Source organism: Epinephelus fuscoguttatus, linkage group LG7 (assembly GCF_011397635.1).
Source record: "Epinephelus fuscoguttatus linkage group LG7, E.fuscoguttatus.final_Chr_v1".
Taxonomy (NCBI): Eukaryota; Metazoa; Chordata; class Actinopteri; order Perciformes; family Serranidae; genus Epinephelus; species Epinephelus fuscoguttatus.
In genome coordinates, this window is record NC_064758.1 from 15,495,285 (window position 1) to 15,522,918 (window position 27,634).

The following is a 27,634-nucleotide window of genomic DNA, read 5'->3' on the forward strand; positions in this document are numbered from 1 at the left end:
TGAAATGTTTTGTTTTTAGGATATCTGAAATTAATATTATGACTTGTACAAATTGTGTTTCAGAAATGTTATTTCTCCTAGTTAAAATTCTATTGAAGATATCTTTAAATCCTTAAAAGTACAAGTGTCTTTTTTTAACATTTATTGCTAGGCCAGATATGTATTGCAGGCACCTGCAATTAAATTCTTCTTCGTCAAAATGAACTTTTTAGATATCCACACTACATTCTTCCTATCCACCACTGTCATTTTATTTCAGCATCTTCATTCTTAGGACAAATGATTTCACTTTTACCATTCATGTGTGTTGGGCTTTCAGTTTTAGATATCCACAGCGTCATTGTAGATATCTGCAACAGAAAAACTCCCATTTATTTATCTACAGTCTAAATCTTCCTTGCCATATTTTACACCAAAACAAAAGCAATAACTGAATTTCAGGAATTTGAATATGCTGTTGCAGTGTGTAAGCGAGCTGAAAACTATGTCAGCATGAGAGTCAAGGAATTGCATGCTGATATACCTGTTGCACAGCACGACTATATATTATTCATCAGGCTGATTTTATATTCCTCTTCCGTAAAATGCTGGCATGCTACTCGTCTCACATTGCCAACAGATTGGCAAAAAAATACATGTGGAATGATGGTGACTGGTGTGCTATGACCTTTGTCAGAGATTTGTGAAACCATTTTTACAAAAATTGCAAAAAAATGTTGAGTTTTCCATTGACAGTAATGGGAGATCATCGTGAATTTGATGTTAACAGAGCTAAAATCACCCCAAAATCGCCATACTTTGACATGGAAAAATTAATAAAAATTTAAACGGTTCATGAGACCTGGGACTTTAATAGACTGATGGACATTTTGAATAACTAGTACAGTCTTTGTGAAATCAGCGGTGGTAACAGGCACCTGGTCAAAATTTCTTGCAAAATGTTCTAGTTTTACATTTAGTTACTGATTGCCTGATGTGCATAGACTAATACCTGTAGGCTACATGTAACATTTTGAATTCTGTATTAATGTGTTTTTTATCTGCATTTATTAGGTGAGTTATGTTTTTTAAATAGGCTGGTTGTCCTTTTTTAGCATGCACAATGTTGGATTATTTGCCATTATCTGATGTGCTGATATGTAAAAAGGCATTTGACCAATAACCAATACCGATATAGATATATCCACTTTTTTCCCCACCTGAAACTAACATCATGTTATGCATGCACACTCTTATTGTTATGTCCACCAGTAGACAGAGACATGAAATACAATACTTTTCAATGTATGTGATATTCATTCATTGTGCAAATATAGAAAAAGCATGTTGGCCGATTCTGATAGTTCATTTTAAAGCCAATATCAGCAGATATCGAAGTCCCGATATTATCATGCGTCCCTATTAAAAAGGCAGATATAGGCTACAGCTTTAATTTGAAGGAGTACATTGTAGAGAACATTAACAGAGAACAAGTCTTCTCATTGTCATTCAGATATCTTGAGGTGAGACTTCAAGTGACAAAAATACAAAAGCTGCTTTTGTATTTGTTTTTCTGTCCATCACCCAACATTTATCATTCTTAGATGTGCGTGCTGTTTTGTTTTGTTTTGTTTGTTTGTTTGAGTCTTCAGAGAGTTCAAGGACCCTATTTATTTCCCTTCCTAACAAGCTTTGCTGACATGGTTGGTATTAATGGATGCCTTAATCGTCAGCTTTCCTGTTGAAGTGCGTTAATACATATGTAAATGTATTATGTTTTTGCTCTGTACTGTATTTTTTTTATTGTTTTTTTCTGGTACCTTGTACCTTCATTTGTACTACACAATTGCATTTTTATGTTAATGAAATTATTGCATTTTTTTTTAATTAAGTTTCAATTATTTCTCAGTAATTCCTGTTGTATTTTACTTCTTATTATTTCTACTTATGGAGCCCAATACTGTTTAAAAGCAACAGAGAGATCGATGAAAACAAACAAACAAAACCCTCCAGCTTGATGGTGTGCACTGTAACGTGGTGGACACCTGGTGTGTGAGAGAAATGTGAAACCCGCTGGTCCCAGATCAGTGCGGATCATTAGGGGGAGGAGATATTTGTGGGGGAGAGAGAGGTATCCTGCAGCAGGTCTCCAGTCAGTCTAAGACAGAGGCCAGGGAAGAAGCTCGAGGACATGTTGTGTATTCTGCATCATTTTCTCGCACTGACAAGAGATGTGTGACTCCACTGAGCGCCGTCATGGGCAAAAGGGCCCCCGGGGCCACTTCAGTGTCACGTAGCCGAGGACACAACCTCTGGTGTCCAGATGAGCAGGGAAGGCGGTGATGGACTCCACTCGGACGCACAATTGTGAAACACTATGAAGGCAAACGGTGCAGCATCTGAGGGTCTCTGGGCGCCGCATTAAGAGCCATGGATCACTTATTCCGGAGGAAGCGGGTCGGTCTGCTGAAACCCCTCCTGAGCCTGTCTCTGGTCTTTGCCTCTTTTCTAATGATCCACAAGCTGAAACTGGCAGAGAAGGACGGAGTGGGAGCTAAACACATAAGGGATGCTGGTTGGTGCGGCTCTGAGTGTTTTTCATTCAAGAAGGGAGCCGTGAAACCTAGTTTGGGGAGCTCGGGCTCTCCACTGCTTAGCAACGAATTGGATGCGCAGCGGGTCTCTAACGGGACTCCGGCTTCCTGGGACGCGCAGGTTCTCAACTGCAGCGAGGACGCGTCGGTGAGGACGCAGGACTGGTTCCGGCGCTTGGACCCGAGATTTCACCAGTTTGTTCTGCACAGACACTGCAGGTACTTCCCCATGCTCATCAACCATCCGGAGAAGTGCGCGGATGGAGAGGTGCACCTCCTCATGGTGGTCAAATCCGTTATCGAGCAGCACGACAGGCGGGAAGCGGTGCGTAAAACCTGGGGCAAGGAGCACACGGTGGATGGGAAGAAAATAAGAACTTTATTTCTTTTGGGGAGCCCGACGACTGGCAAAGACACTAAAAACCTCCAGAAACTGATAGAGTACGAGGACAGGATCTATGGGGACATCCTCCAGTGGGACTTCATGGACACCTTCTTCAACCTGACCCTGAAAGAAGTCAACTTCCTCAAGTGGTTCGACATCTACTGCCCTGGTGTCCAGTTCATATTCAAAGGAGATGATGATGTGTTTGTGAACACGCACAACCTGTTGCAGCTCATCGACTTCAGACTGGAGGAGCGCAAATACGCAGAGCTGTTCGTAGGGGACACCATCTCCAAGGCGATCCCCATCCGAAACAGGCAGAGCAAATATTACATCCCCAAAGAGCTGTACGATAAGCCATATCCCCCGTATGTCGGAGGAGGTGGGTTTCTGATGTCCTCCCAGCTGGCCAGGAGGCTCTTCGTGGTCTCGGAGGACCTGGAGTTGTACCCGATCGACGATGTGTTTTTGGGGATGTGCCTGCAGAAGCTTCACTCGGCTCCGGAGATGCACCCGGGCTTCAGGACCTTCGGCATCACCAGACGCAGGGTGAGCCCCATGAACAGCGAGCCATGCTTTTACAAAAACCTCATCGTGGTGCACAAACTGAGCGCGCAGGAGCTGCTCAGGATGTGGAGCGTGGTGCACAACGAGGACCTGATCTGCGCTCAGAGGGTCTCCATGTGATTGTATATAAACTAAATTAATTCACCCAAGCTGAACTGAATACAAAGAACACTTGTGTTTTAATTGATCATATATGATGATCCTTACTGAATCTGCTCAAGATTTTCTGTATGTCAAATTCAAAAGGTTACAAAGTTTCCCTCTTTACTGCTCCTGCTACTTTAAGTTTCCATTTTGTAAAACCACTACCACACAAGCATCCCAGGAAGATTTCTAATTTTTGGTGCCATTTCAGGTTGTGCTTTCATCACTCTGTCACCCTAATCTGAGATCTAATGTTGATGTAGACACATGGTTGTAATGGTTTTAGTGTGTGTTTGTGCAGGCACAAATAAGACTGGACTTTTTACACCTTGGTGTCTCTCTGAAACAGCTGATTTGATTGTCTATTTCTGATTTCAGGGTTCCAGTGTGACTGTCACAGTGAGCTATATGGACTCAGCACATAACATGAAACAAACAACTGCATTCATTCGGTGATTATTTTGTAGGGTGCTGAAACTGTAAGAAAATTAAATGATTGGTCGTCAGCTCATATGTTGTTTTCAAGTGTCATTTCATGTGTATGGTTTGTGGAATCGGGCCAAACAAACCAAAGACACTAGAGGGCTGTAATACTGTAGATTCATGTCTGATAATGTCAATAAAACTGGAGCTTGTTGTCAACTTTGTAAATACAGAAAATTATTGGGAGAGATATGGAAAACACTGACCATCTCAAGTTCTGCTGTCAACTGTGTATGTTACAGTATGTGAGTTCGTGTGATTGCTACACAGAGGGCTGTACAAAGCTGCTAAGCAGCAGGGAATCTTAACTCTTAAACAGTATCAGAAACCACATCTGCAAACCTCAGCTTATGTAGCTTTATTTATTAAACAAATACAGATACTTCGGCAGAAAAAATAGCCATTTAATGACAGAATTTATATTCAGAAAATACTGACTACTATGCACATAAAAAACACCAAAAATATCCACTGTTGCAACATTCCTCCAAACAGAAGCATGTTAAAACCAACGTGATGAATTGGGAAGTTAAAACCAAATATACTCTCATATACATCGCCTATATTTAAGCTGTTTTGTCCACTAATATAACAGTTAATGTTGTAATGCACATTAATATTAATTTACCCTGCTAAACTGTTTTCATGGATGTTTTTGTTTTACTTGTTCTTGGCTGTGAATGAATCAAAATATATATTAAAATCAACATCGTCATAACACTGTGCAGTACAACAGAAGTAGTGAAATTATAGCATTAACTATAAATCTTGCAAATTATTGAGGGAGTTCTTAACATTTTTGTGGTTGTTATTGTGGTAAAAAAAAACAGTCTGAAGTGCTTCAAACTGTCTGTTGGGGTCGGCTTCAGTCATATCTGGCAAAAGTTGGAGAAAAATAGGTGCTACACAAATTCTGTTCATTCATCCCCACTGTGTTTTTTCATTTAAATAATTGTGTTAAGTTAAAAGGTCTACTTTATCCCTCTCACTGGGCTAGTACAGCGTATACAACAATGCTATCTACTCAAGATTGTCAGTAGGCATTAAGCAGGGAAATAAGTTAAGTTCATACTATACTGAGAATTCAGCATCATCCCTTTGGCAAAGTACTCCATTCCTTCTATATAATTAATCTACGTTATGAAATGAAAAGAAAAATGTAAACAGATGGCAAAGCGTGAAGCTGACAGTAAAGCTGTACTCAGGTCGTCAGAGGCTTTGGGACGCTGGAGTGTTGCCAAGGGAGGAAAGTCTTCTGCCTGTAACTAAACCTCATTCCTCCTCTGCTCTCATTACTCCTTCTACGAAAAGAGGAGTGTTTCTAAGTGTCAGCTGCTGTCACCGTCCTCTGGTAAGATGTAGTCATTGATTACATACTGGTTATCCATGAGAAGAGGTCACTTGTTTTAGAGTTTGTGGTGTAAATATAATTTAAAATATCCTGAAAATCCTTTTTTTTAATTAAAATGTGCACATTTTTAGCAGCATTGGATAGCTTGTGTAGGACGGTTAGTTTAGTAGCTTTGTCAACTCAGATAAAATAACCCTGATGATGTCATAGTGATGTCACCAGCATTATCTCGGCTTGGCCTCAGTGAAAACACCTGTGTAAGAGAAAGCCTAGATTGTAAATTGTTTCGGGAGAATCTACCAGACAGACAGGGTCGAATGGGAAGATGCTTCCCAAAATTCCCAGCCATGGTGGCTCCAAATGGCAGTGAGCAATATGAAAAATAAGCGCTTCCAAACCGAGACATCCTGTAAGGACATATCAACTAAGAGCACAGGTGCATGTGTTCATTAACCTGGCAGGTGTGTGACGCCAGAGGCCTGACATACAGACATAAGAAGCAAGAGACTTAACACTGGTGAGTGCAGCTGCCTCTTCTCTGTGTAGATTTTCTGTCACTGACCACAACAGGACTAAATACCAATCAGAATTAATGTGCCTATCTACAGAGTCTCAATATCTGGATACAACACCATGTTTATACATTAGCTGATAAGACAGTAGTATTATCTTTTTGGTAATCTTTAAAAGAAGTGAAACCTATCAGATGTCTTTTATAAAAGTGCAGATATGCAGAAACGTGGGACCAGGAAATATGGGAGTGGGGTGGGGTTACTACAGGGGTGTTTGCTGCTGTCGGGTTCCTCCCCTGTGTGCTTTGCACCAGTTTCAGTGTTTCCCTGGTGTATGTCCTCTGGCCAGAGGTGCCAGGGCTGGGATCCGGCTGCCTCTGCCCATGGGTCTGGCTCTGGCCCCGACCGACCAGGCCTGCTTCAGCTTGGCTCCACCGACAGCCCTGCCTGGACACACACATACACACGCACACACAAAATGACATCGGTATAGTAAATACAGTAAACCTTTGTGAAAACGTTGCCATAGATGACCCCCCTCTGTTCTTGATTTCCATTTACCACCAAACAACCTGCATTATCTGTGATGTCAGTGTAAACAAGAGGGCTTCATGACATCAGCAGTTTAAGGTGATGCAGCTGTGTACTGGGAAAGGTCATCTCTTTGATATGACTGTCACGACTGCGGTCACATCACAAGGCTTTCTTTAAACATACTGTAAGCTACTAATTTTGTTCTGATAGCCTACTAGCACTATTAAAACAATGTCAAAATAACAGATGGAAAAATTTCAGAGGTCCTTTACTTATTTAAAAATACCAATGCCACTAAAATACTTCATTAAAAGTAAAAGTCCTGTATTCAAAATGTACCAAAGTGTGTACAAAATTGACAGAGGCAGGCCTCACTAACATCATACAAAATTAAACATGGAATAAAACATGATTCATTAGCACAAAAAAGGGGGCAGAGGCACTATTTCACGCAGCAAATGCTACATATTTAATGAGTGTGGCTCCTGTTTGGGCCATCATCTATTAACTAGATTAAAATGTACATGTGTCAGGTGTGATACCACCTTCCACAAACTATTTGCTGGAGGAAATCCTTAAAGGTAAACATATTAACTGGTGAGCAATCACTCCTTGTCCCGCAGTGTTAACTATGCTGTAGAAAGCATGTAGGCAAAGAACTCACTCGATGATGGGATTGGCTTATCTGAAAAGCTTTCAGGATCTGTATGTCAGAGGGGGCATTGTGACGCCCTGTGGCACTCCTGATGTAAAAGGTCGGCATGTTCCAGAAACAATCCTCCTGCTCTTCTGATATCGTCTAGGACCTACATATTGTTATCAAATATGCTGCAATCCCTAATATTTTAGTCACTCCTGAGTTGGCAAAAAAAAAAACAGTCTGTGGTTACAGATGATAACTGGTGTGTTTTAATAACACAGCTTCATGAGTTCAATTCAAAATTGCACATACATTGACCACTGGGGGCAGCAAACACGCCTTGAGCTGCTTCTCTATCAGAAACGCAACATAAGAGGAGATTATGTAGCCTAGTGTGAGTGCAGTCTAATTCTCTTTGTATATCATTACTCATTATGTTACTTTGAATTTGTGAAGAAGACTTTGCTTTTCTTGTAGTGAACGGAGAATCCAAAAAACAGCTCACATTCTTCTTGATTTGACGTAAAAGAGGTCTGCGTTTAACAACAGCAAAACTATATCAAAACACTTCACATGCTGTCACACAACGTGCACAGTATATTCCAAGTTTCATTTATCCAGTCGTACACTCAGTACTTCCCAAACACATGCATTTTTTGCTAAAACATATCATAAAATAAAATATCATAGTACAAACAGTCTCATGTACGGCCAAGTAGCATGCCTGGACGTGTGTGTGTGTGTGTACTACATGGGTGTGCTCAGGCACACACAGGGCGCACTCACTGTAGGTGAAAGTGTTTTAAATGGTAATATTTTAGCAAAAATGCATGTTTGGGAGGTACAGAGCATACAATTAGATACACAAGACTTGGATTATACTGTATGAGTTGTGTGAACATAAAGTAATGTTTTGATAAAGGTTTGCTGTTAAATTTGATCCTCATTTACTTCAGTTAATGATGAGTGTTGGCCATTTTAGGATACAATAGTTTTCTTCATGACTTCAATTGAACACATGCTGAGTAACTGATTTTTGGGTAAAGTATTCTTTAAATCCTTATGAATTCTCCTTCACATCTTTTCTTTACCTCAGAGGACAGAGGACAGTCAACAACAGCACTGTTGTGCAACCGTGATACTCAACTCAACGGCTTCTGTCTTCTGCATCATGTCCAGGACATGAACGCATCATTCCCTGTGAACCCCAGGTACATGGGTGCGCAATTTCACCAGTAACACTAAAAACCCCTACAGAAACTCAATCAACTTTAATATATTCAGCAGTGGTCCTCTAATGTGAGTGGTTTGCCAAACCCAACGGTCATTCTGGCATCAGGATGGTTATAAAAGTAATGTGAGACATCCCTTAACAAAATAATGGGCATCCAGGTTAATACAACCTGCCTTACCTGTACAAAAAGTGACTGCATGTTTCAGTCATTAAACAATTTACTTACAGCTGCTGCCATGATTGTGAAATATCACTCAAAATGGACACACTAACAGCCACTACACAGGGCTCCAAATTAAATCTGTCGCTATTTTTAAGCACCTTATTCTGTGCTCTGAGGCAGGAAACCATAGTGGAAAAGCTGCAACATGAAGTTTTACCAACAAGCATGGACACTTTGTATAGCTTCCACACTGAGCGTTAGGGAGGTGGGTGTAAGCAGTGGGTGTATGAATGCTTTACCTTGTGCTGGCTGAGTTCTCTGGGACACCGCAGTCCTGCGTGAGTTTTGTTTACAGCCCTCCCTGCCCATGAGGTGAGCCTTCCAGGCCTGGAACAGGGACAAAGTAGCTCAGTGAGACCGTTCCTCTCCCAGGTACTTTCTCGATTGGGACAGCCACGGGTGACTGTAGGCCCAGTCAGGGCCCGAATGGCTGCCCTCCCTCCCACTAACACAGCAGTCTTTCATTGGGTCGACGCGCACAGCTCTGGCAGTGAGTGTGTGACTTTCTGTGCGATTTTTTCTTGATTCATTTTTGAGGGTGTGAGAGTTGGGCATGTTGCGAATCAGTTTTCGAATGAGAGCACAAATAAGTTAAAGCGTCACTTTACATTTGGGCATAATCTTAAAATCTCTCCTATCTTGCCGCACTTGGACACTAAGTGGTTTTCAGGGAATTAAAATGATTAAAACAGTAAACAGTAATTTTCATGTTTAAATTATTGATGATGTTTTCTTTGCCAAGACCAGAGAAAATGCTGACAAAGAGACTCACAGTAATGCTCAGCACAGCAACAAAGGATAACAGGCATTTCTCCACAGCAAATGTTATCACAGCAGCAACAACACAGGTGTAATTAATACCATTAGTTTGATGCTTCAAGTCAAAACGTCTGCTGTGAAATATTTAACACTAAATCAAATACTGTGTGAAAATGCTGCTACACCGCTCTGTTTGGGTTTTAGCATGATATACACCTGGCCACACTCCAGAGTGATGTTACAGTTGATGTTTTCCATCAGCTGGCAACAGGAGAGCACCTGCTGTGACATCACTGATTAGTTCTTCAAAGTTTTACAAATGTAGACGATACGTCTTATAGTTCTTTTTAGATGTATTCCAAAGCAACTGCTGCAACTGTTTAAAGTCACTGTAGGCAACATTCAGAGCATTAATACAGCAGAAAAGACTTATTTGCTACAGTGGAGTAATGGCATCCTGAGGTGAGAATGAAGTCCCACTCCCTGTGTGTGTGTGTTGTAATCTGAACATCCCTGTTATATGTTGTGGTAGACGGTTCGGTGGCTGTACGTGCATGTTAATGCATGTGAGTACCTGTGAGTTCATGTGTGCGTAATCTGCTGGCTAGCCAATTGCTGCTGCTCTGCACTGTGCTCATAGGGCAGATACAGCTGATACTAGGACGGCATCATCGAAGAAACATTGCGTATTTGTACTGTGTCCAGCTCTGAGGCACTCCGGTGTTGAAAAACTCAAAAACGTCTGATCAGCTGAGGTGTCCAATCAATCCAATAAGGGGGTGTGTCGGTCAGTAAAAGACTTCCGTGAGGGCTGCTCTCGTATATCCTCGCTCATCACTCATCACTCCTCCTCTAGAGCACAAATAAAAGCTTTGGGATGGTCAGAACGACTTCCAATTCAAGCGAGGACTGAGAAGCGGGGACCCTGTGTTATATGCTCTGAATGTCACATATAGCTCCTATGGCGATCCACTGAGCAGGATTTAAGAGCATCTAATATAGAAATGGAGTTAATATTCTCAAATATGTTTTCTTTAGTTAATAATCACCTGAAAATAAGAACGGTTCTGTTTTGGTTTTCTCAGACCAGTTTATATTTACATACTGAGCGGGTCCTCTCTCGTGGTGTCCACCATGTTGTTCTAAAGTAACCCCAAATGACAAAATCAAACACTGGCACTAAATAGGCTCATTTGCATTTTTGCATCAGCCAGCATAGTTCTCCTACACACTTGACACACGAGAGAAGCATCAGTTCTGCAACCTCACTGCTCAGTGCCACTTATCCCTCACACTAGACCTTTAACTAGCACATTATTTCTGCTTGCTATAAGTGGGCAAAACAGACCTTTGTTTATGTCAGAATTACTTTATGTTCACTACTTTTTGTTTATCAGGTAGTTTATACTTTCCTTCTGAATTGGCCAATCAGTAATTAGAAGTGACACCATGACAGCACACATTTACAAGGAAAAAACAACAACAGTATGTTCAAGGGGCATTCTGTAATGAAAGATCTCTATCGACCTATCAAGCAACAGTCCAAATGGGTGAACTCATTCCAACCACAGGATCTCCAACGAGTCTTAAATTGTAGTTTTTCGCAAACACCTCCCAGAGTTGGAAGAGCATAATTTGAGAACCTTCTGCCTTCCTTGGATGCAGTAACTGTTTGTCTGACTACCTCTCCAGAATCAAACCCTGATTCCCCCCTGATGACCTGTGGTTACCATGGTAAGCACAGACATACCATAATTTTAATAAAGCATCTATCTTCCATTTGTGATTGGTCGGGATTGTAATAACACTGATGGAAACAATATTCTCCTACAACACCCCCAATATGTCAAACTGAAGTCTGAGGTTTTGGAGTTTGGTCTAGAAGTTCATTTCAAAGTGCCTGTCCCAGTGTGACCCCACCTGTAGGTGCTGGTAAGACTGATTCTCGTAGCTCTTGTGGCTCCTTGATAGACGAGTTACATGATTCATTAGACGCCGTGATGACAGGAATGTAACGGTAGACATATGAAAGGCTATACTGTTGTTACATCTTTTAGAGGGGCAGAGAATCTTGTACACTTTAGCTCCATTTTAAACTTCTCTTTCACACAATAAGTGAACAGACAAGGATTAGTGATGAATGAGCAGCTCAGAGTGCGCTGAAATACGAGCACAGTTTACTTATGAAAGATAATAACGACCTATTTGCCCTGAGGTTATATTATGTAATATTAAACAATGAGGTTAGATTTTGTGCTTCCATTGTTGAGTTACCCATTTCAACTGCATTTTCTAATCGATTCATGGCCCTCGTAACACACAGCAGTGAGCTGCTGGAATGTCCAGTTTAACAACAACACAATGATTACATTTTGTCCAGTTCTTGTAATTAGAATCCAAAGAACTGCATCATCCTCACCAACCCTGACTACAAAAAGATTTCGGGAAAGCATGACTGTCAAAAATATATATGAATATACATATGAACAGCTAGTGATTTTTGTCTGTAGTTCCTCTTAGACCGATAGGAATGTGAAGAATGTGATGGCATCTACTTCACCTTGAGACAAATGAAATGGCCCATTAAGAACAAAGGCTTCACCTCCTTTGAAGACTTTAAAGGCCAACAATAGCCATGTTTTACCTCAACACCTGTTTGCTCCTCAAGCCTAATATTAGACGCAGGTCAAGTTTCTGTGTCGATATAAAAGAGGGAAAATAGAAAAGGTCACGGAGTGAAGCTCAGGCCCAAGTTCTGAGAAAACTTTCATCAGACCCAGAGTTACCACATTATTATCGCGGAAGCAGCTCTGTAGAACTTTTTTTAAGCATAAAATAGCAAAACTCAATTATTTTGCTATTTTTGCTTGTACGTAATCTCACCTTTTCTCCAGGCATGAAGTTGTTGTGACACAAAGGACAGTGGTTGGAGCCTTTACCCGAGATGGGGGCTGAAACAGAAACATGACACCTTTAAGCCACCTCTTATACAATTACAGAAAAGGTGCCCTGAACACGCCAGAGAAAATGCTAAAATTACACCACTGAGGGAGAACACTTTTAAAAACAATACACCTTTGAGGAATGGGAACATTTGGGTGAATATAATCTATCCTGCTGTACAATTCAAACTTCTGTTAACTCACTTATAACCAACAGGAGTAAGACAGACTTGAAGGTTAAGGTAAAACAGTTCGAAGGCTCACTGGTGTCATTTATCTATGAAGAGAGACATATGGCGGGTAACAGAGATGTAGTGTGGGTCCTGACACAGTGAGCCTCTTCCTTTAGACTAGTTAGTACAGTTATAGTAAACTACAAAAGCTGACCTCAGCTCTAGGATAGTAAATACCGGCATCAGGGCTTGGCAGTTTACAGAAAATTTACCACAGCACTGTGGAAAAGTACTGACTTGTGACGACTTAAATGATCTGTGTCGCACTGTCAACACAGAGCATATTTTTCATGTTTTATAAGAGCTTTAATTATGACCATAGATGTGTTGTATCTGTAAGGGGACGACTGGTCAATAAATTGAGCCATATACAGTATATTGAAAGAGGACATCTCAGCTGCACTGGGTGCTAAACCAAGGCCAACCAGGAAGGAAGAAAAATAAATGAGCAGAATGTGTTTATCCACCTGAGGCTGGTAGATCAATGGTGAATTTTATCTTTTTGGAACAAATTTAATGGTTAATCTGACTGAGGAAGAGTTTTGTGTGCTCTGTGAGAGAAGGAAGTAGAGCTGCAAATATCTAGAAACTACTTTAAATATGATGCCCTCATTTAAGATGATATAGACTTGTCTATTTAAATGTAGTCCCTTAAACTTGGGGAACTGTGGGGAAGGATGATGAGGACGTAACAACTATCAAATTACAGCTGAGTCGGCACATTAACCTCTCAGCCCTTGTTTCATTTCAGAGCCAAAATTGGCTTGTGTTAGTGTTAATAAATTCTGACTTGGTAAATTATTAAAGCAATTATAATCATCTCTTTAGTGGTACTCATTTGGTTGGTTAACATTTGACTATGACTGGATTGACTGAAGGTACAATGTGTATGACATGAGCAGAATTTTAGATTAAAAACTGACATGAACAGAATGTGACGAAGTTGCAGTTTTGATATTAAATTAAGACGTCTAAGTATTGTGATGTAGAGATATCTATACTGCTAGCCCCAGTCCATCCTGTCTTGTAATACCACTACTGGAGAGGCGACAGTGAGTCACTGTAGCGTCTAGTCTGCCCTCATGAGAGGACAAAGCATCACAGAACAGCTCCGGGTGAGTAGCATAGTTAACACAACAAGCGCTACATCCGCACTAGTGTGTTTTTGTTTTATTATTTATAATACAATAGATGGCTGAAGCTCTTGCCAAGCGACCTTTATTACATCCCAACCACCCACTCCCGGTGCTACGTGTATCAACAGGAGAAAAACACTATTTGATGTGGAAACAGACTTTGACACAACACCTTCAAGAAACCATGTTTGCCGGCAAACCGAAAAAGTGATATATCAATAAAAAGAAGCAAAACAACAGTAAACATAGGCATGGCTTTCTGCTGGAGACAGCTCTTGGTGAGTAAAGAGATGAGGTAAGTGGATGATGGTAAGTTGATGGTAAGTGACATCTAGTTCAACTAACGTAATGACAACACAAAATAAACCGAAAAACATGTTCCAAATGATGTTGATATATGGCTCTGTTGTGGTATTTTTCTTGCTGTGAGGGTCTTAAACTGAGCTTAACTAAAATTTCAGCAGTTTGTTCAAATTTTGTGTATTCTTGCCATGCTCTTAGTTAGTAGTTGGCTGTTTTTTTTTTATAACTGATGATTGTAGATTTAGACTGTATGGACTCAGTAGTAAACCGGTGAAATGTTGCCCCCTATTTCTTTGGAGCATGTGGCCAGGTACTGCACAGTGCATCTTTAATGCTACCTTCAGATATTGTTGTTAATACAAAAAAAAACAAAACAAAGTAGCAACTACCTCTGCCAAACACTCTTGCCCTTTGTCCCAGGAGGTGCAACAGTAAAGCAATATTTGTAGGCCTAGGAAAGGCAAAGAGGCCCCAGAACAGAGCCATACCGCCAAATATAATACTGCAAATGTCAGTTAAGTTTTCTTTGACTAAAGTGGTCCTGACTGACATAGTTTTGTTTTTATTAATTAGTTTTGGTGAAGTCATTTTTCATTGACAAATAAAGTGATGCAGTTTTCCTGATGGTCGAGCACTTAAGATGTGTACCATGTGCAATGTCCACAGTTCTGGCTTGGACCTTTGCTGCATGTCATATTCCTATCTCTCTCTCAAAATTTTCCTGTTGGCGTCTACACTGTCACCATCCAAAAAAGACAATAAAATAACTAAAGAAAAAAGAAAATACTCCTGGTTCAAACAAACTTCATGATTTCCATCACATAAGGCATTTTCAGAAAATTGCAGTGGCGTGAAAGAGTGAGACTGAGAACTCACGGTTGCAGGCGGGCCCCTGGACATGGCGAGTCAAGTCCTCAGTGGCCACGGCCTCTGAGCAGCGTGGGCACTGGCTGAACTTGGAGCTGCTTTCACATTCCCCCAGCAGGTGCTCTGTGAGGCTGGCTATCTCCACTACCTAGGAACACAATGCAGAGCTGTACAGCAGTCTTTGAGCTTAATCACTGAGGTGGTGATTAAACAGCTGGACAGATGTCCTTCTTTCAAGAGGACTAAAAACATGCCAACAACTTTGAAAATGTAACGGTCTACCTGTCTACATTCATCGCAGCGCCTCAGCATGGGACAGTGTTTCCAATAGTGAAGGTCCAATCCATCCTCTGTGAACGACTCATCCTTTTTATTGCAGAATATACACAAGCTGAAAGATCAGAACAGGCTGCAGATCAGATCACATCCCTACAAAGCATTGGCCTAAGTACTGCTACACTAATGACTATAATAAATGATACATGATAATACTGGTACATCAATGGTAGGGGTGTAACAATACACATATTCATATTGAACTGTTCGGTACGAGGCTTTCGGTTCAGTACACATTACAAACCAAATGATACGCTGAACTGTACTGTTACATTTGGAAAATAAAATATACAGTTTGAACTGTGCTTGCTATAATGTTCAGTAGCACAGTAACACAGTAGCCAGTAGCACACACAGTCACGGCACACAGAATTATGTGATTTCATCTAGTTGAAATACGTCAAATTTGCCCTGGTTGAGTCTATTGTTGGGATTGTCTTAGGGAGCACATCATCCAAGCCTGTTAAAGTACGATGAATCTTATGGTTCTGTTACAGGAGAGATTTGATGTTCTCTAAATTACGGTGTAAAAAAAAAACATGTGCATATATCTGTATTGGCATCTGAATCTGACCAAAATTGGATATTGGCAAAACTCAGTGATCATTCAATCCTAACATTAGATGAAAGTTAAACAAACACCACTAAACCTGTAAAATTGGGACTAGGCTAATAAGCTAAGCTTTTCTGTTGATATTTGAGTCACTTACTTATCCAGATAGCTGATAGTCTGTCGAAGGTCAATACTGCCTGTGACATCATTCTGCTGCACTTCTGTGTCAGCTGGAAAACAAGAAGACAGTATCTGTTACTTGTCATGACTGCACTTACAGTCCCTCATGTCAAGCTTTAAAGATATACAGGTAAAGGTAATACTACATCACAAACACTAAACTACAAATCAGAATATTTCAGTAAGATAAATCAAAATTACAGCTGACAGTAGCAACATGTTCTTATATTTTGTTGCTATGTTTACTGATTTTATTGTGCCTGCACTCTGTTTCTATAGGTTCATGGTAGAAATGACCAGCAGCATCTGTGTCATGCCTTACATGTTGTTATATTGCCTTCAAATGAAGCTTTTGTTTGTTATTGACATGCTAAGATGAGCACCATACATGGAGTTTAAGTGGTTACACTCTCAAGAGCACTGTTGCTGGGCAACTGACAACAAAAGTCAATGCTGTAAGGCTTCTTAACCCCATTTAAAATGGTCAGTGATTTGGGTGTTTTTGCATTTCAATGCCACGAAAAAGAATGAGGACAAACGTGTCACAAGACACAACCTCAGCAGTAGCTTCAAAATTTCCACCCGCATAAAAACAGGTCACAGTTCAAGGCACTAATGCTTGCATGACACAAAGGACTACTTCAGCACCATATTGTGCCATAACGCAATATCCCTTTGTGCTTAAAGCAGTTCTTCTCAACATCTCATTTGATGAGATGTTGCTTCAGGGACCTCCATCTAAACAGATTTTGGTTGTTTGTCTCATTGGGCTCATTTTTCTGTATTGAATTAAATACTGAAAATAAACTATTCCCCATTTTTCTGGGGACACTCTGGATCTCCCTCAAGGACCCCTGAAATCCCTTCAGCAGGTGTAAATCAGACCTGCTGGTGTACAGTATATGAGGATGTTTAACTCTAGGGAGGTGAGATGCCTTTGTCTCCTTCTTTCTAATTATTTAACATGTGTACGTACTTGTTTTGCCAGCTTTTGGGGACTCAACTGTGGGAACTTCTCTCTTGGGCTTTTGTCCTTCATTCCCTCTTTCCTTCACAAGAAGACAGAGTAATATGAATAGATGCCAGAAAGCAAGGTTCCAAAAAAAGTTGCTATCACACAAGGAAAGCTTAGCACAACTTTAACAGTAACTTCAAATATACACAGCTGTGGATAAATGGTGGAACTCCTCTTCATAAGACACTTAAGGAGATAAATGGTACCAGTGTTGAGTTTCTCACCAGCTCAAGAGTAAAAATTCTACCAAGTCTTAGTGGAGTCATACAGACAAATTAGCAGCCATTACAAGAGGAGAGGAAATTGCAATCTGATGACAGCTCCACCTACTGTGATCTCTTTCAAGGCTGCCAGCTGCTCCTGAAGGGAGTGGATCTCCTCCTTCTCTTTTTGCCCATCCTGCTGACCACCTCCCTTCTTCAAAGTCTGGGTGAAAAGTGACATGCCATCAGCCTCATAGTCAGTGTCAGTTTGTCAATTTCATTTTCCTCTGTTTGCTTACTTTCCACTCTCTCTTTCTCCTGTCAATATCATTTTATGATCACGGCTCTCTCTTGCTCACCATGCCAGCTTTCATTTCATTATTTTCATCTTTAAAAGTTGAAGAGCCAAGAGCTCTGCGGACTCTGAGGGCCATTACGTAATGGGAAGGCTAAATTTCTAATAATGCCAGAGAGAAATTAAACTTGGTCACTGTGTGAGTCACAAACTTTACAGTAAAACAACACCACACCATGTCAGCTTTGGAACGCAAACTGTCTTGTTTACTGGCAGCGTTTGTGGTTTCAGCTTACAGCTATCCTTTCCCATGTTTTGTGCTACACTGCTAACTATAAAATATCAATCAGATTTGTTAGGATTGCATCTTACACAGTTTAGTTGGTGATGACTTGAAGGATTTGAAAGAAATGCAGCACCATATCTGCATTATACTATCGATAGATACAGTACATGCATGGAGCCATCATGGATTATTTGTTAAACCAGTTGAGGAGAAAACAGACTGCCTGTGCTGGCTTTGGCAAAGGAAGCAGTGAAGGCAGTTAGCTGTCTGTGCAACATGAAACTCTTTCACTGTCAGCTTAAAAAAAAAAATAAAAAGACATGACGTCATGCAGTTCCCTCTAAAAGCTCAGCTCCTTTCAGCTTGAGAGTGCTCCCATCTGCCATGTCTGACAGTTTCACTGTCCATCTACCAGCTGCTCCTCACTGACTACAATCTGTTTGAAAAAAAAGTGTCAACACACCCTCGGTCTGGCAGTCTGATGCAAATAATTTTAACAGAGTGAAGAAAGACACCCTTATATTCATCAGAAATGTTTCATTCTGTTATAACAGAAAGAGGAGATTTTAGTTCTTTCTCTCTTTTTTATATGATATTATACTTGACATCAAATTTATATTATATTTTATATTATATTTCAGTGAAGATGTTATGTGTGAATGAGAGATTCATTTGCAGTGAAAAAAAAAAACCTTCTTGCCTGAGTGTCAACCAGCTTTCCGTCAATCTTGGCAAAGCCATCAAAGAGGGTTTTGAAGAGGAAGTTCTTCCGTACAGCAGCATCGTTGGGTGGAAGGTAGCTGAGAACAGATGCTCTGTGCTGCTGGTACATGGATAATATGACGCGCACTGCCAGCTCTCGAACTGCTGACGCATTGTGCTCCAAAGCTGCCGTACAGAACTGTCAAAGGAAACCAGGGTTTCTATTAATATGTGAACATTAAGCAAGGTTTGACTGGCTGTATATTACTGTTGCAACATATGCCATTAGACTTTTTTGTTGTTGTTGATATAACACTGATTTGGAACTGCAAGTAGGGCTGCCCACTAATAGTCAACCGAACGTTAGTTGACCAGAAAGGTCATTAGTTGGCAAGATTTCATTGGTCGCTTCGTCGCAGAAAAAAAAATCAAAAACAAACAAATGTGAAACTCTATTAGGAGCTGCACCTTGTCAAATTAAATCAAACCCTACGTGACTGGACCGTGTGGGAATTTAATTTGAAAGGACAGACACAGGAAGAGGCCACACTCAGCCATCAGACAGTCACGTTACAAACCAATCATAGTCGACAGATATCTTTCGCTTCTTCCGTAGTTGATCATTTTAGTGCAGGGCTACTCAGAGCTTTACATCTGTCTGATGATAGGCCTACACACTTAAAAACAGCACCTGGAAAAAGATCAGCCCTGCACTTGGGATTTGAGGTAAATAGGCTATATGATGCTTGTTATGGTTGCTTAGCCACCTTGGACACAACCTGCAGCTGCACTCTTGAAAGATGGCACAAAAAAAGCACAAGAGTAGCGCCCAGCGCACGACCTTGTATTTTCCAGGCGGTCAAAGACGCGGCATGTGTACAGCCCCTAATTTCCAGGGCTGGTACCTGCGGTTATAACACAGACTACTTAATAACATGTGGGATCATTTTGAGAAGGTGAAGGACGAACCCAAGGTGATATGTAAACTCTGCAGGTAACATTTAATGAGGGTTCATTAGTATGGTTTTGTATTTCTCTGTAATGTAGCAGAGTGTTAACAATGTCACTGATACTATTCTTTCTCAGACCTTGAACTCAAACCATTGTGTTGCCCCTCTCAAAATATATAACTTAATAATTAAATTAATATCATAAACGTGGGCAACTAGTCGACTAATGGCCCTAAATGACGACTATTGCTCAACTAGGCAAATTCTTAGTCAGGGGAGCCATAACTGCAAATTACATTTAATTTTGAATGATAAACAATAGAAAAGAAAAAACCTCCTTGACACAACTAGGAACTGACCAGTGCGCAACGTTGTTGGTGATCATAAACCTGAGTGGATCACCAGTCACTACATGCATTTAAGTAACTGTTGTCTGCTCTCTGCAGTGACTTTTCGTAAACCAGGTTTCTGTGATCGGGATAGGGGATTAGTGAAACCTGATTTCCCCAGCTAGAAATGTGAAGAGAAAGCCAATATCTTGGCCAAGAGAACCATGATATCACCAGGTTTCTAATGTACTTTTTACCTATGCACACGTGAATGTATCACTGCAAAGCAGCAGGTTAAACAGAGAGATCATTGCACATGGTGCTGCATCCATAAATTAAACATTTTATTCAAAGTCCCACTAAAACTGAAACCAAGACAAAAATCCTCTGTAAGTCTGAATGAACTGGTTTCCAGCACTGAATAGCTAAGTGTTTGTAAAATTCACATGCGGGCTTTACGAAAATTATGTGATATCTGGTTACACACTGGGGCTTACAGTATTCAAATTGCATGTAATTGTTGTCTGATTTCCTGTATAACCTGATTTCTCAAAGTAAACTTGTTCTACATAACATGGCGTGAGGTGCCCCAACTCTAGTCACTTTCAAAACTAAATTTAAAACGCTACCGCACTTTTACACTGTGTTTTTGCCTGTTACTTTATCTGAACTTTTTCCGGTTCATTGTGTTCTTAGATGTTGTTCTAATGCACTTCTTATCCTTGTGTAAGGCAGTTTATATTACCTCTGTGTTTAAGAGCTGCCATACAATTTAAGTTGCCTTGCCTTGTCGTATCTCCAGCGTGCTGGATGAAATATTCAGTGCTTTTGAACAGATATAAGTCTACATTTTGTGAAGAAATATTTGCAGTCTAGTTTCATGCACAAAACCATAACATTGCTGATGAAGTCCTTTGAGGGAAGTGCACATCATGATGTAAAAAGAGCCCATTATCCGACATAATCTGTGTGAAGGGAGTGGCAACACAATGGCAATCCCACCAGTGGAGAAAATTAACATCCAGAAGTAAACTGCGCACAAAGGCCACCCATCCCTCGTTCAACAGGCTCAGGGACAGCTCGCCATTATTCTCTGTTGTCTCTGCTGACCACTTCTCATTTTAATTACAGGAAATTCAATCACCCCCCCTTTTTTTTCCTCTGGCTCCCGCCTCGGGGCAGATCACTCAGGTAACAGCAGGAGGAAAAGGAAAAATGCTCAAAATATAGCTGGGCTAACACTGTAGGGCTGTCAAGAGGGCTAGTCACAGGATCTAAAAGAGGCAGATACCAGAGGAGGTTTGAGCTGTGAAATTTAAGGATTCTGTCATTTGCCAGTTTTCTTGAGTGTATTAAATTAACTCTGTGTCTGTTGTGCAACTTCTTTGTGTTTGAGGAGGGCTCCTACCACCAAACCAAAGGTACAATTCTGTTATTAGCAGCTTAATAAACAGATTGCTGGGGTAAATCTGTAGACATGCCTAAGTTTTCGCTCATATGTTAAAGGGAAGATTTGATTCTAAGCTCTCCCTTCTTCATCACCACCATCACTGTCACATGCTAATGCTGATATATGCAGTGTATCCATTTCTATTTACTGCCCGAAGGGAGTGTTTTTCTTTCTGCTCTCAAACACACACACAGATGAAACTGTTTGTCTGCCTGAGGTGCTTTGTGTGTCCTGAGGAGGAGGACAGCTATCTCTAATGGGTCAGCCCCACAAAGGTTACTGCAGGAACCAAGTCGCTGCCCTGAGCCTTCTGTACTTTTAATTAAATGATATGTTGCTACCAGGCGTCACAACAGATTGTCAAGCCATTCATTACTGAAACTGAGTTTCAGTGTAAACCTGGTGTCTCTTACATGTTACTCATCAGGCAAACTGTGAAATAAAGCTCAGCCCTCCTGTCACGTCTCAATCCAGACGGGAAATGTTTCCCAGGCAAACATGGGAGGCAGCCAACACAAAGGGGACAGGCACTGAGCAAGCATGCTCAAACACGCAAACACAGGCCACCCAATGCCACCTGTGTGGCTTTGGCTTTAGAAGGCGGAGAAACTCAGAGGACAAACCTAACAATTTGCTCTCGCCGATAAAGGATGTGCGGAGTCAAGAGGAGAGCCAAGTGAAGGGGGATGGGTGGAGGACTGGTCGTAAAACTGGAGAGGGGTGGACAGGACGGCTTGGTCAACAGTTGGACAGTTTGCACGTAGATATTAGGTCACTGCTGGGAACCAGAGCAGTGCAGGGGACGTTAAGGGGATGCCAATGGTGACAACATTGACTCTGCTGACTAGAGCTTACTGACAGCCTGTTTGGGCAAACTGAATGGCCACAGACAGCCAGGGAGGGATTGCTCCCCTGTCAGTTAGTCACACTGTAATTACTCAGTCAAATGTAACAGAAAATCAGCTTGATGGATGTCTGCTTTTGATGAGGAATAATGCAGGCATTATATTGTACCTATCTCTATACAGTACATGTGCCTGTCATGTTTTAGAGGAAATGTCACAATTGCTGTTTCCAGATTGGAAAGAGGCAAACTTGACGCTGCCAAAAAACAGCAGTTGTTAACAACTCAAGTAAAGAAATCTGTGACTGCCAACCTACAGTGGTATTTTTTTGTCTGCTGCTAATATTCAGCACATTTTAAATTTATTTGTGAGACTTTAAAGCAATTAAATTCCCTTAAAATGTTCCAGTGTCACAAAAGTGTCAGTGCACAGAAATCTAGGGCCACCACTGGAATAATCATCTCATTATCTTGAAAAAATAATAGGAACTTGAGCTTTCAACTTCCATACTCTGAGACTTTAGGGATTAGATTATAAGAGACTTCAAATAATTCAAATTAATTAAGAAAAGAAGAACGTACAGATGCATTTCAAATGATCTAGGTCCTTTACCGTCATGACATTGTCCAGGGTAAAGCCAGAGTTCTCTGTACCCAGTTCAGCGAGTAGCTTCTCAAGCAGCTCGGCCCGACTCTGAGCCAGACGAGAGGGGAAGTTGGATTTGAAGGGCTTCACCAGCTCACCAGGGATTACCTGCAGGGCGCGCACGTCCTTCAAAACAGCAATTTCCTAAAAGAAGGACACGAGAAAGAGACAAAGACTTTGAACTTTACGGTGTAAAAGTCATGCAATGTCAATGCAGACTTACAGTATGCACCTTTAAATTAAGTCATGTGTGGGCTGTAAGCCAACGACAAAACATATGTGATGCTACGCTTGGTGATTTGTCATTCAACACAAGCATCTGTTAGAGAGACAAGTCATGACAGAGAATACAAGCGTACAATTAAAGTAGGACGGAAGATAGTTCTTGGAAAAACTTCTCTCAGTTGTTTGCTTTTTCAGCCTCATCAGGTGAGTGGAATGTTGGAGATAAGGGATACACACACACACACACACACACACACACACACACACAAAATGTATAATTTGTCCTCAACATACAAAGAGGGATTCAGTCATTGCCCTACTAACAGAGCTCTAAACAGATCCAGAAGGGCTGGGCAATGATTTCAGAGGGCTGAGACTCATCGTAATGGCCTTACAGCTGTGTCCTAATTTGAACTCATTGAAACAGAAGCCACACACACACACACACACACACTCACTCACTCACACACACACAGATGAGTAACACGGCAACAACTTTCAGTTAGCAAATGCTCATTACATGTTCACACCAACCTCCATTACAGGCCACAAATACGAAACACCACCTCTTCTGTATGGAACACGCACTGGCGGCTCTGTTCCACTGACAGGCTACAAGGAGCCAGTCTCGGCAGTTAAGGTGACTACAACATGGGGCTTGTCTGAAGGCTGGGGCTGAGCATGACAACACCTCTGACACCCTCTAACTCACCTTGTGTATGAAGCTGAGGTACAGCACACTGAGTCAGTCTCTGAGGTCAATGTCATGTTGGGAAAGCTAACGTAAGACGTTACCAGCTCCTATAAATACATACACTAGGATCTGCACAATATTTGATTAGGATAAATAAAATACAGTGTGCAGATGCTAATGTGCAGAAGTTTGTTTTTGTGTTTGCATGTAACAGTCCTCCCAGCACCCAAAAAGCCTTTCAGCCTGGTGGGTGGCAGACACTTAAGCTCTTAAAGAAAATATTAAGAATAAAAACAACAACAACAACAACAACAACACATAAAACTGGCTAAACCTAAGAACTTAGAGCCAGGACACTCACCATCAAAACAGCAATGCTTCCATTACGGCTACAAAATGAATCAGCAGGTTGCATAAACACACACACAACCTCATTCATTGTACATACAGACAGTTAAATAAACCGGTTAAAAAAAGCTGTTAAAATAATGGCATGCACTGTTCTTTCTACCCACAGTGTATTGTGGGAATATACCAACATAACAGGATAATTACAGGATCTTATAGTGACACTACAAAGTTCCAATTCAGTGAGGACTGTAACTATATGAAAACAACACGAAATGCTGCTTTTAACCAAATTGCATCCTTGGCTATGATGACTTTACATTTTGCTGTTGGAAGGAAATTGTCTTTCTTTGTAACAGTGCTAGTTTCATAATCTTATAACAGAATGACATTAGGTCAGGGAAACATATATTTATTTTCATAAATATCTGTCCTGTTTTTACACACCCACTCAAATAAGCTCAGTACTCCTGGAGAGACGCACAAGTCTCTCTTTGACTGTTTACAATTTACAAGCACTCTGAACCGTTGCTTGGGCAGTGCATCTTTCCTGGCAAATTAATCTATAGTTTCGGAAAGATTAAGTTTCCAAAGTTTACCTTTGTTTCTCCGGTTTGCTTACTGTGTGGCGTGTAAATAAAGCGCCTTTGCAATGCCTACTAGCTTTCAGCTAATTTAGCTTATCGGCTATCGGAAAACTAGCTAAACTGTTCTGTTGGTGTTAGCCTAGCTTCCCACAGGGCGCTAGTTTTTCCACCAAATTACGCTAACGGGAAATACCGCATGATGAGTACCGTTCCTAAGAAGGCTAAGAAGAAGTCAGCTCATTGGCCTTGCCCCCAAGGATGCGGCTTCGTCTTACACCGTAAGGACTTACACGATGCTTGCCCTGTCTGTCTTGGTGTTGTCCACGCGCGCACCGCGTTGGCCGAGCTGGAGAAGTGCGATTGCTGTCGCCTTCTCCCGCGAACAACACTCGAGAAGTGGGAGGCTTTCGTGCTTAAGGTCCTCGGCTCCGCGGCTGCTAGCAAGCAGGACCCTCTGCTCTCTGAGATGGCTGATGTGGCTTCGTCTGCCTCTGAGCCTGAGGAGCTCCCAGGTGAACCCCCCTCAAGTGAGTGGGACAGCCTGGCTTTCTCCGGCGAGCCCATGGAGGGCGAACCGGTGTATTCATCCTGAGTTGCTGGAGAGCTTCAGCTCGACATGTCTGCTTCTTATTCAAAGGACGATGTACTGGACCTCGGTCTCGATGCCCAGGCATTTTCCGACGACGAACAAGACGCCTTCTCCTCAGCCCAAAGCATCGCTTCGGCTGCGTCAACTGGCCCTGAGGATACGTCTTTTTTCGCGCTGTGCTGCTGTGATGCAGCTAAGCTGGAGGTGGAATGGCCGTCCCCCCCTCCAAGCCAGAAACCGTCCTCTTTTGCCGGATTTTATCTCCCGCGGGAATCCACGACGGTTAAAAATTGTCTGCCTGTCTTATTTAGCCCCATCACGCAACCTCGGCTCAACCGGCCCAACCCTGCCGTCTAAACACTGCAGATTCTCCACCGGTCAGCTGGACAAAATTTACCGGGCGCAAGCCGGCGCCGCGTGTGTCCTCAATCCCCTGTCCATGCTCCTGACTTACCAGGCTATCCAGCTTATGGAGCTTGACAGCCGGCTGCCTCCCAACAGCCCGCTGACACCCGCCATAAGGGAGCTAAGAATTACGACAGACTACATCCTTCGCTCGGCTCGCTTTGCGGCTCTCTACCTCGGCAGGGGCATGGCCTCCACGGTGGTGGCACACCGTCATTTGTGGCACACTCTCTCCGATATTCCGGACAGGGATAGGGTCGCATATCTGGACGAGCCAGTATTACCGGCGGGATTATTTGGCTCCTCACTCGACGCCATCCAGGCCAAGTTCGAGCTCAGGCAGAAGCAGACAGAGGCTCTACGGAATCTTATCCCCAGACGTGGTGCCAGACCCAGGCAACCAGCTGTGGCTTGCAAGCCCATGGGCCCCCCTCCTCCCCCCAAGAGGAGAGACTCCTCGGCCTCTTCCGGCCCCCGCCCAGCTAAACAGACATCGGACCAGACCCCTCGTCCCTCAGCCTGGAGTAAGGCTCCACCACCAGGCCTGAAGGGCTCAGCGCCCTGGAGGAAGATTAATCCCCCATCCTAGCCTCAGGGAGGTGGATGGAGGGCTACATGCCGCAGGGAGAGGCTGTTTCCCTCCTGATTTCGCCGCTAAAAAGGCCGCGGTTGTCTTGTGCTCAGTCTCCCAGCCTCAAAAGACGCTGTACTGTTGCCACTCAGTCTCCCAAGCACTTAACCCCCTCATGTTCAGACTCACTGCCTCTGCCCCCACTTATGACCACTATGTGTGCTCAAAATGTTCAGTTAAACACTGTATGTTCCCCAACTGTTCATGTTCTCAATGCCCCAATAAAGGTGCACATTGTTCATGGTACAAGTGTTGTAAATGTTCATTGTACAGAATCAACAATAAAACACACACCACAAACAATAAATCAAAATATAATAAACCAGAGGAGTCTGGTAGTGTCACCCCACCCCAGCCTGCTAGAGGGCGTAACGGGCTTCCAGGGCCGACTGGCAGGGCATCTCCCTCAGTGGCGCGCATGCGCAGCCTCCCTGTGGGTACAACAAACCGTTGCCAATGGTTACCGGCTACAGTTCCGGGTCAGACCACCGCGGTTCCACACAATCGTAAACACGGTGGTGAATGGCAACGCGGCTGTGGCCCTGAGAGAGGAAGTGAAATCCCTTTTGGACAAGAAAGCGATACGAGAGGTTCCCCCTTCAGAGGTGAACAGAGGTTGGTACAACCGCTATTTCATTGTTCCGAAGAAAGGGGGAGCTCTTCGTCCAATTTTGGATTTGAGGGTGTTAAACACGTACCTGCAGAAAAACAGGTTCAAGATGTTAACACTAAAGCAGTTGCTAGCTGCTATCAATCCGGGGGACTTTTGTGCGTCAATAGACTTGAACGACGCTTATTATCAAGTAGCTATACATCCAGACCACAGACAATTTCTGAGGTTTGCTTTCGAGGGGACGGCCTACGAATACCTCGTACTGCCGTTCGGTCTTTCCCTGGCCCCTCGGACATTCACGAAATGTGTCGAGGCCGCTCTAGCCCCGCTGCGAGTGAAGGGCGTCCACATATTGACATATCTGGACGACTGGGCTCTGATCGCAAGCTCCAGAGAGTGTTTAGGGAGGCAGTTAACAATGACTCTTTCCCACAACCGTGCACTGGGTTTCTCAGTAAACCTTCAGAAGAGCTCACTGACACCCAGCCAGCAGTTTTCCTTCCTCGGGCTGGAAATATGCACCGCCTCCGGCAGACTGTGCCTCTCGGAACACAGAGTGGCCGCGTTTCAGCACTGTCTGGCTCAATTTCAGTTGGAACGCAAACTGCGCTACCACACAGTCCTACAACCAGTGGGCATGATGGCCTCTATGATAGCAGTGGTACCACTGGGACTGCTGAAAATGAGGGGTTTTCAGCGCTGGTCTCATGCTCTTCGTCTGCATCCTCAGCGTCACCTTCAAAGGAAAGTGTCTGTAACTCCCACCTGCATGACCGCGCTCCTCCCATGGAGGGAATCTGGTCTGCTGCGTGTGGGCTCGCCTATCGGTAGGGTGACTTGCATCCACGAGTGGTGGGTCAGATTTGG

At 42.5% G+C, this 27,634-nt stretch overlaps 2 protein-coding genes across 3 annotated transcripts in view; one reads left to right on the plus strand and one right to left on the minus strand.

Annotated features, from left to right (window-relative positions):
- Positions 1-1,862: 1,862 nt before the first annotated feature.
- On the plus strand, positions 1,863-4,310 carry b3gnt7l (UDP-GlcNAc:betaGal beta-1,3-N-acetylglucosaminyltransferase 7, like). 2 transcript variants are annotated; one of them, XM_049580816.1, is made up of 2 exons: positions 1,863-3,507; positions 4,048-4,310. In XM_049580816.1, exons 1-2 carry the CDS (start codon positions 2,410-2,412, stop codon positions 4,123-4,125), a joined length of 1,176 nt encoding a protein of 391 aa, XP_049436773.1. In that variant the 5' UTR covers positions 1,863-2,409; the 3' UTR covers positions 4,126-4,310. The 2 variants fall into 2 exon arrangements, with proteins under 2 accessions (XP_049436773.1, XP_049436772.1); XM_049580815.1 differs by having other exon boundaries at positions 1,863-4,310.
- Positions 4,311-4,494: 184 nt separating this feature from the next.
- The window catches only part of cep104 (centrosomal protein 104), a 38,866-nt gene continuing 15,726 nt past the window's right edge, over positions 4,495-27,634 (minus strand). Inside the window, exons 13-22 of the mRNA XM_049581822.1 lie at positions 22,643-22,819; positions 18,455-18,655; positions 17,301-17,396; positions 16,932-17,004; positions 15,933-16,005; positions 15,169-15,277; positions 14,896-15,034; positions 12,289-12,356; positions 8,886-8,973; positions 4,495-6,462 (exon numbers count right to left, since the gene is read on the minus strand). Coding sequence (XP_049437779.1) covers positions 6,332-6,462; positions 8,886-8,973; positions 12,289-12,356; positions 14,896-15,034; positions 15,169-15,277; positions 15,933-16,005; positions 16,932-17,004; positions 17,301-17,396; positions 18,455-18,655; positions 22,643-22,819 — 1,155 coding nt within the window. The 3' untranslated portion in view covers positions 4,495-6,331. The remainder of the gene's footprint in view (positions 6,463-8,885; positions 8,974-12,288; positions 12,357-14,895; positions 15,035-15,168; positions 15,278-15,932; positions 16,006-16,931; positions 17,005-17,300; positions 17,397-18,454; positions 18,656-22,642; positions 22,820-27,634) is intronic.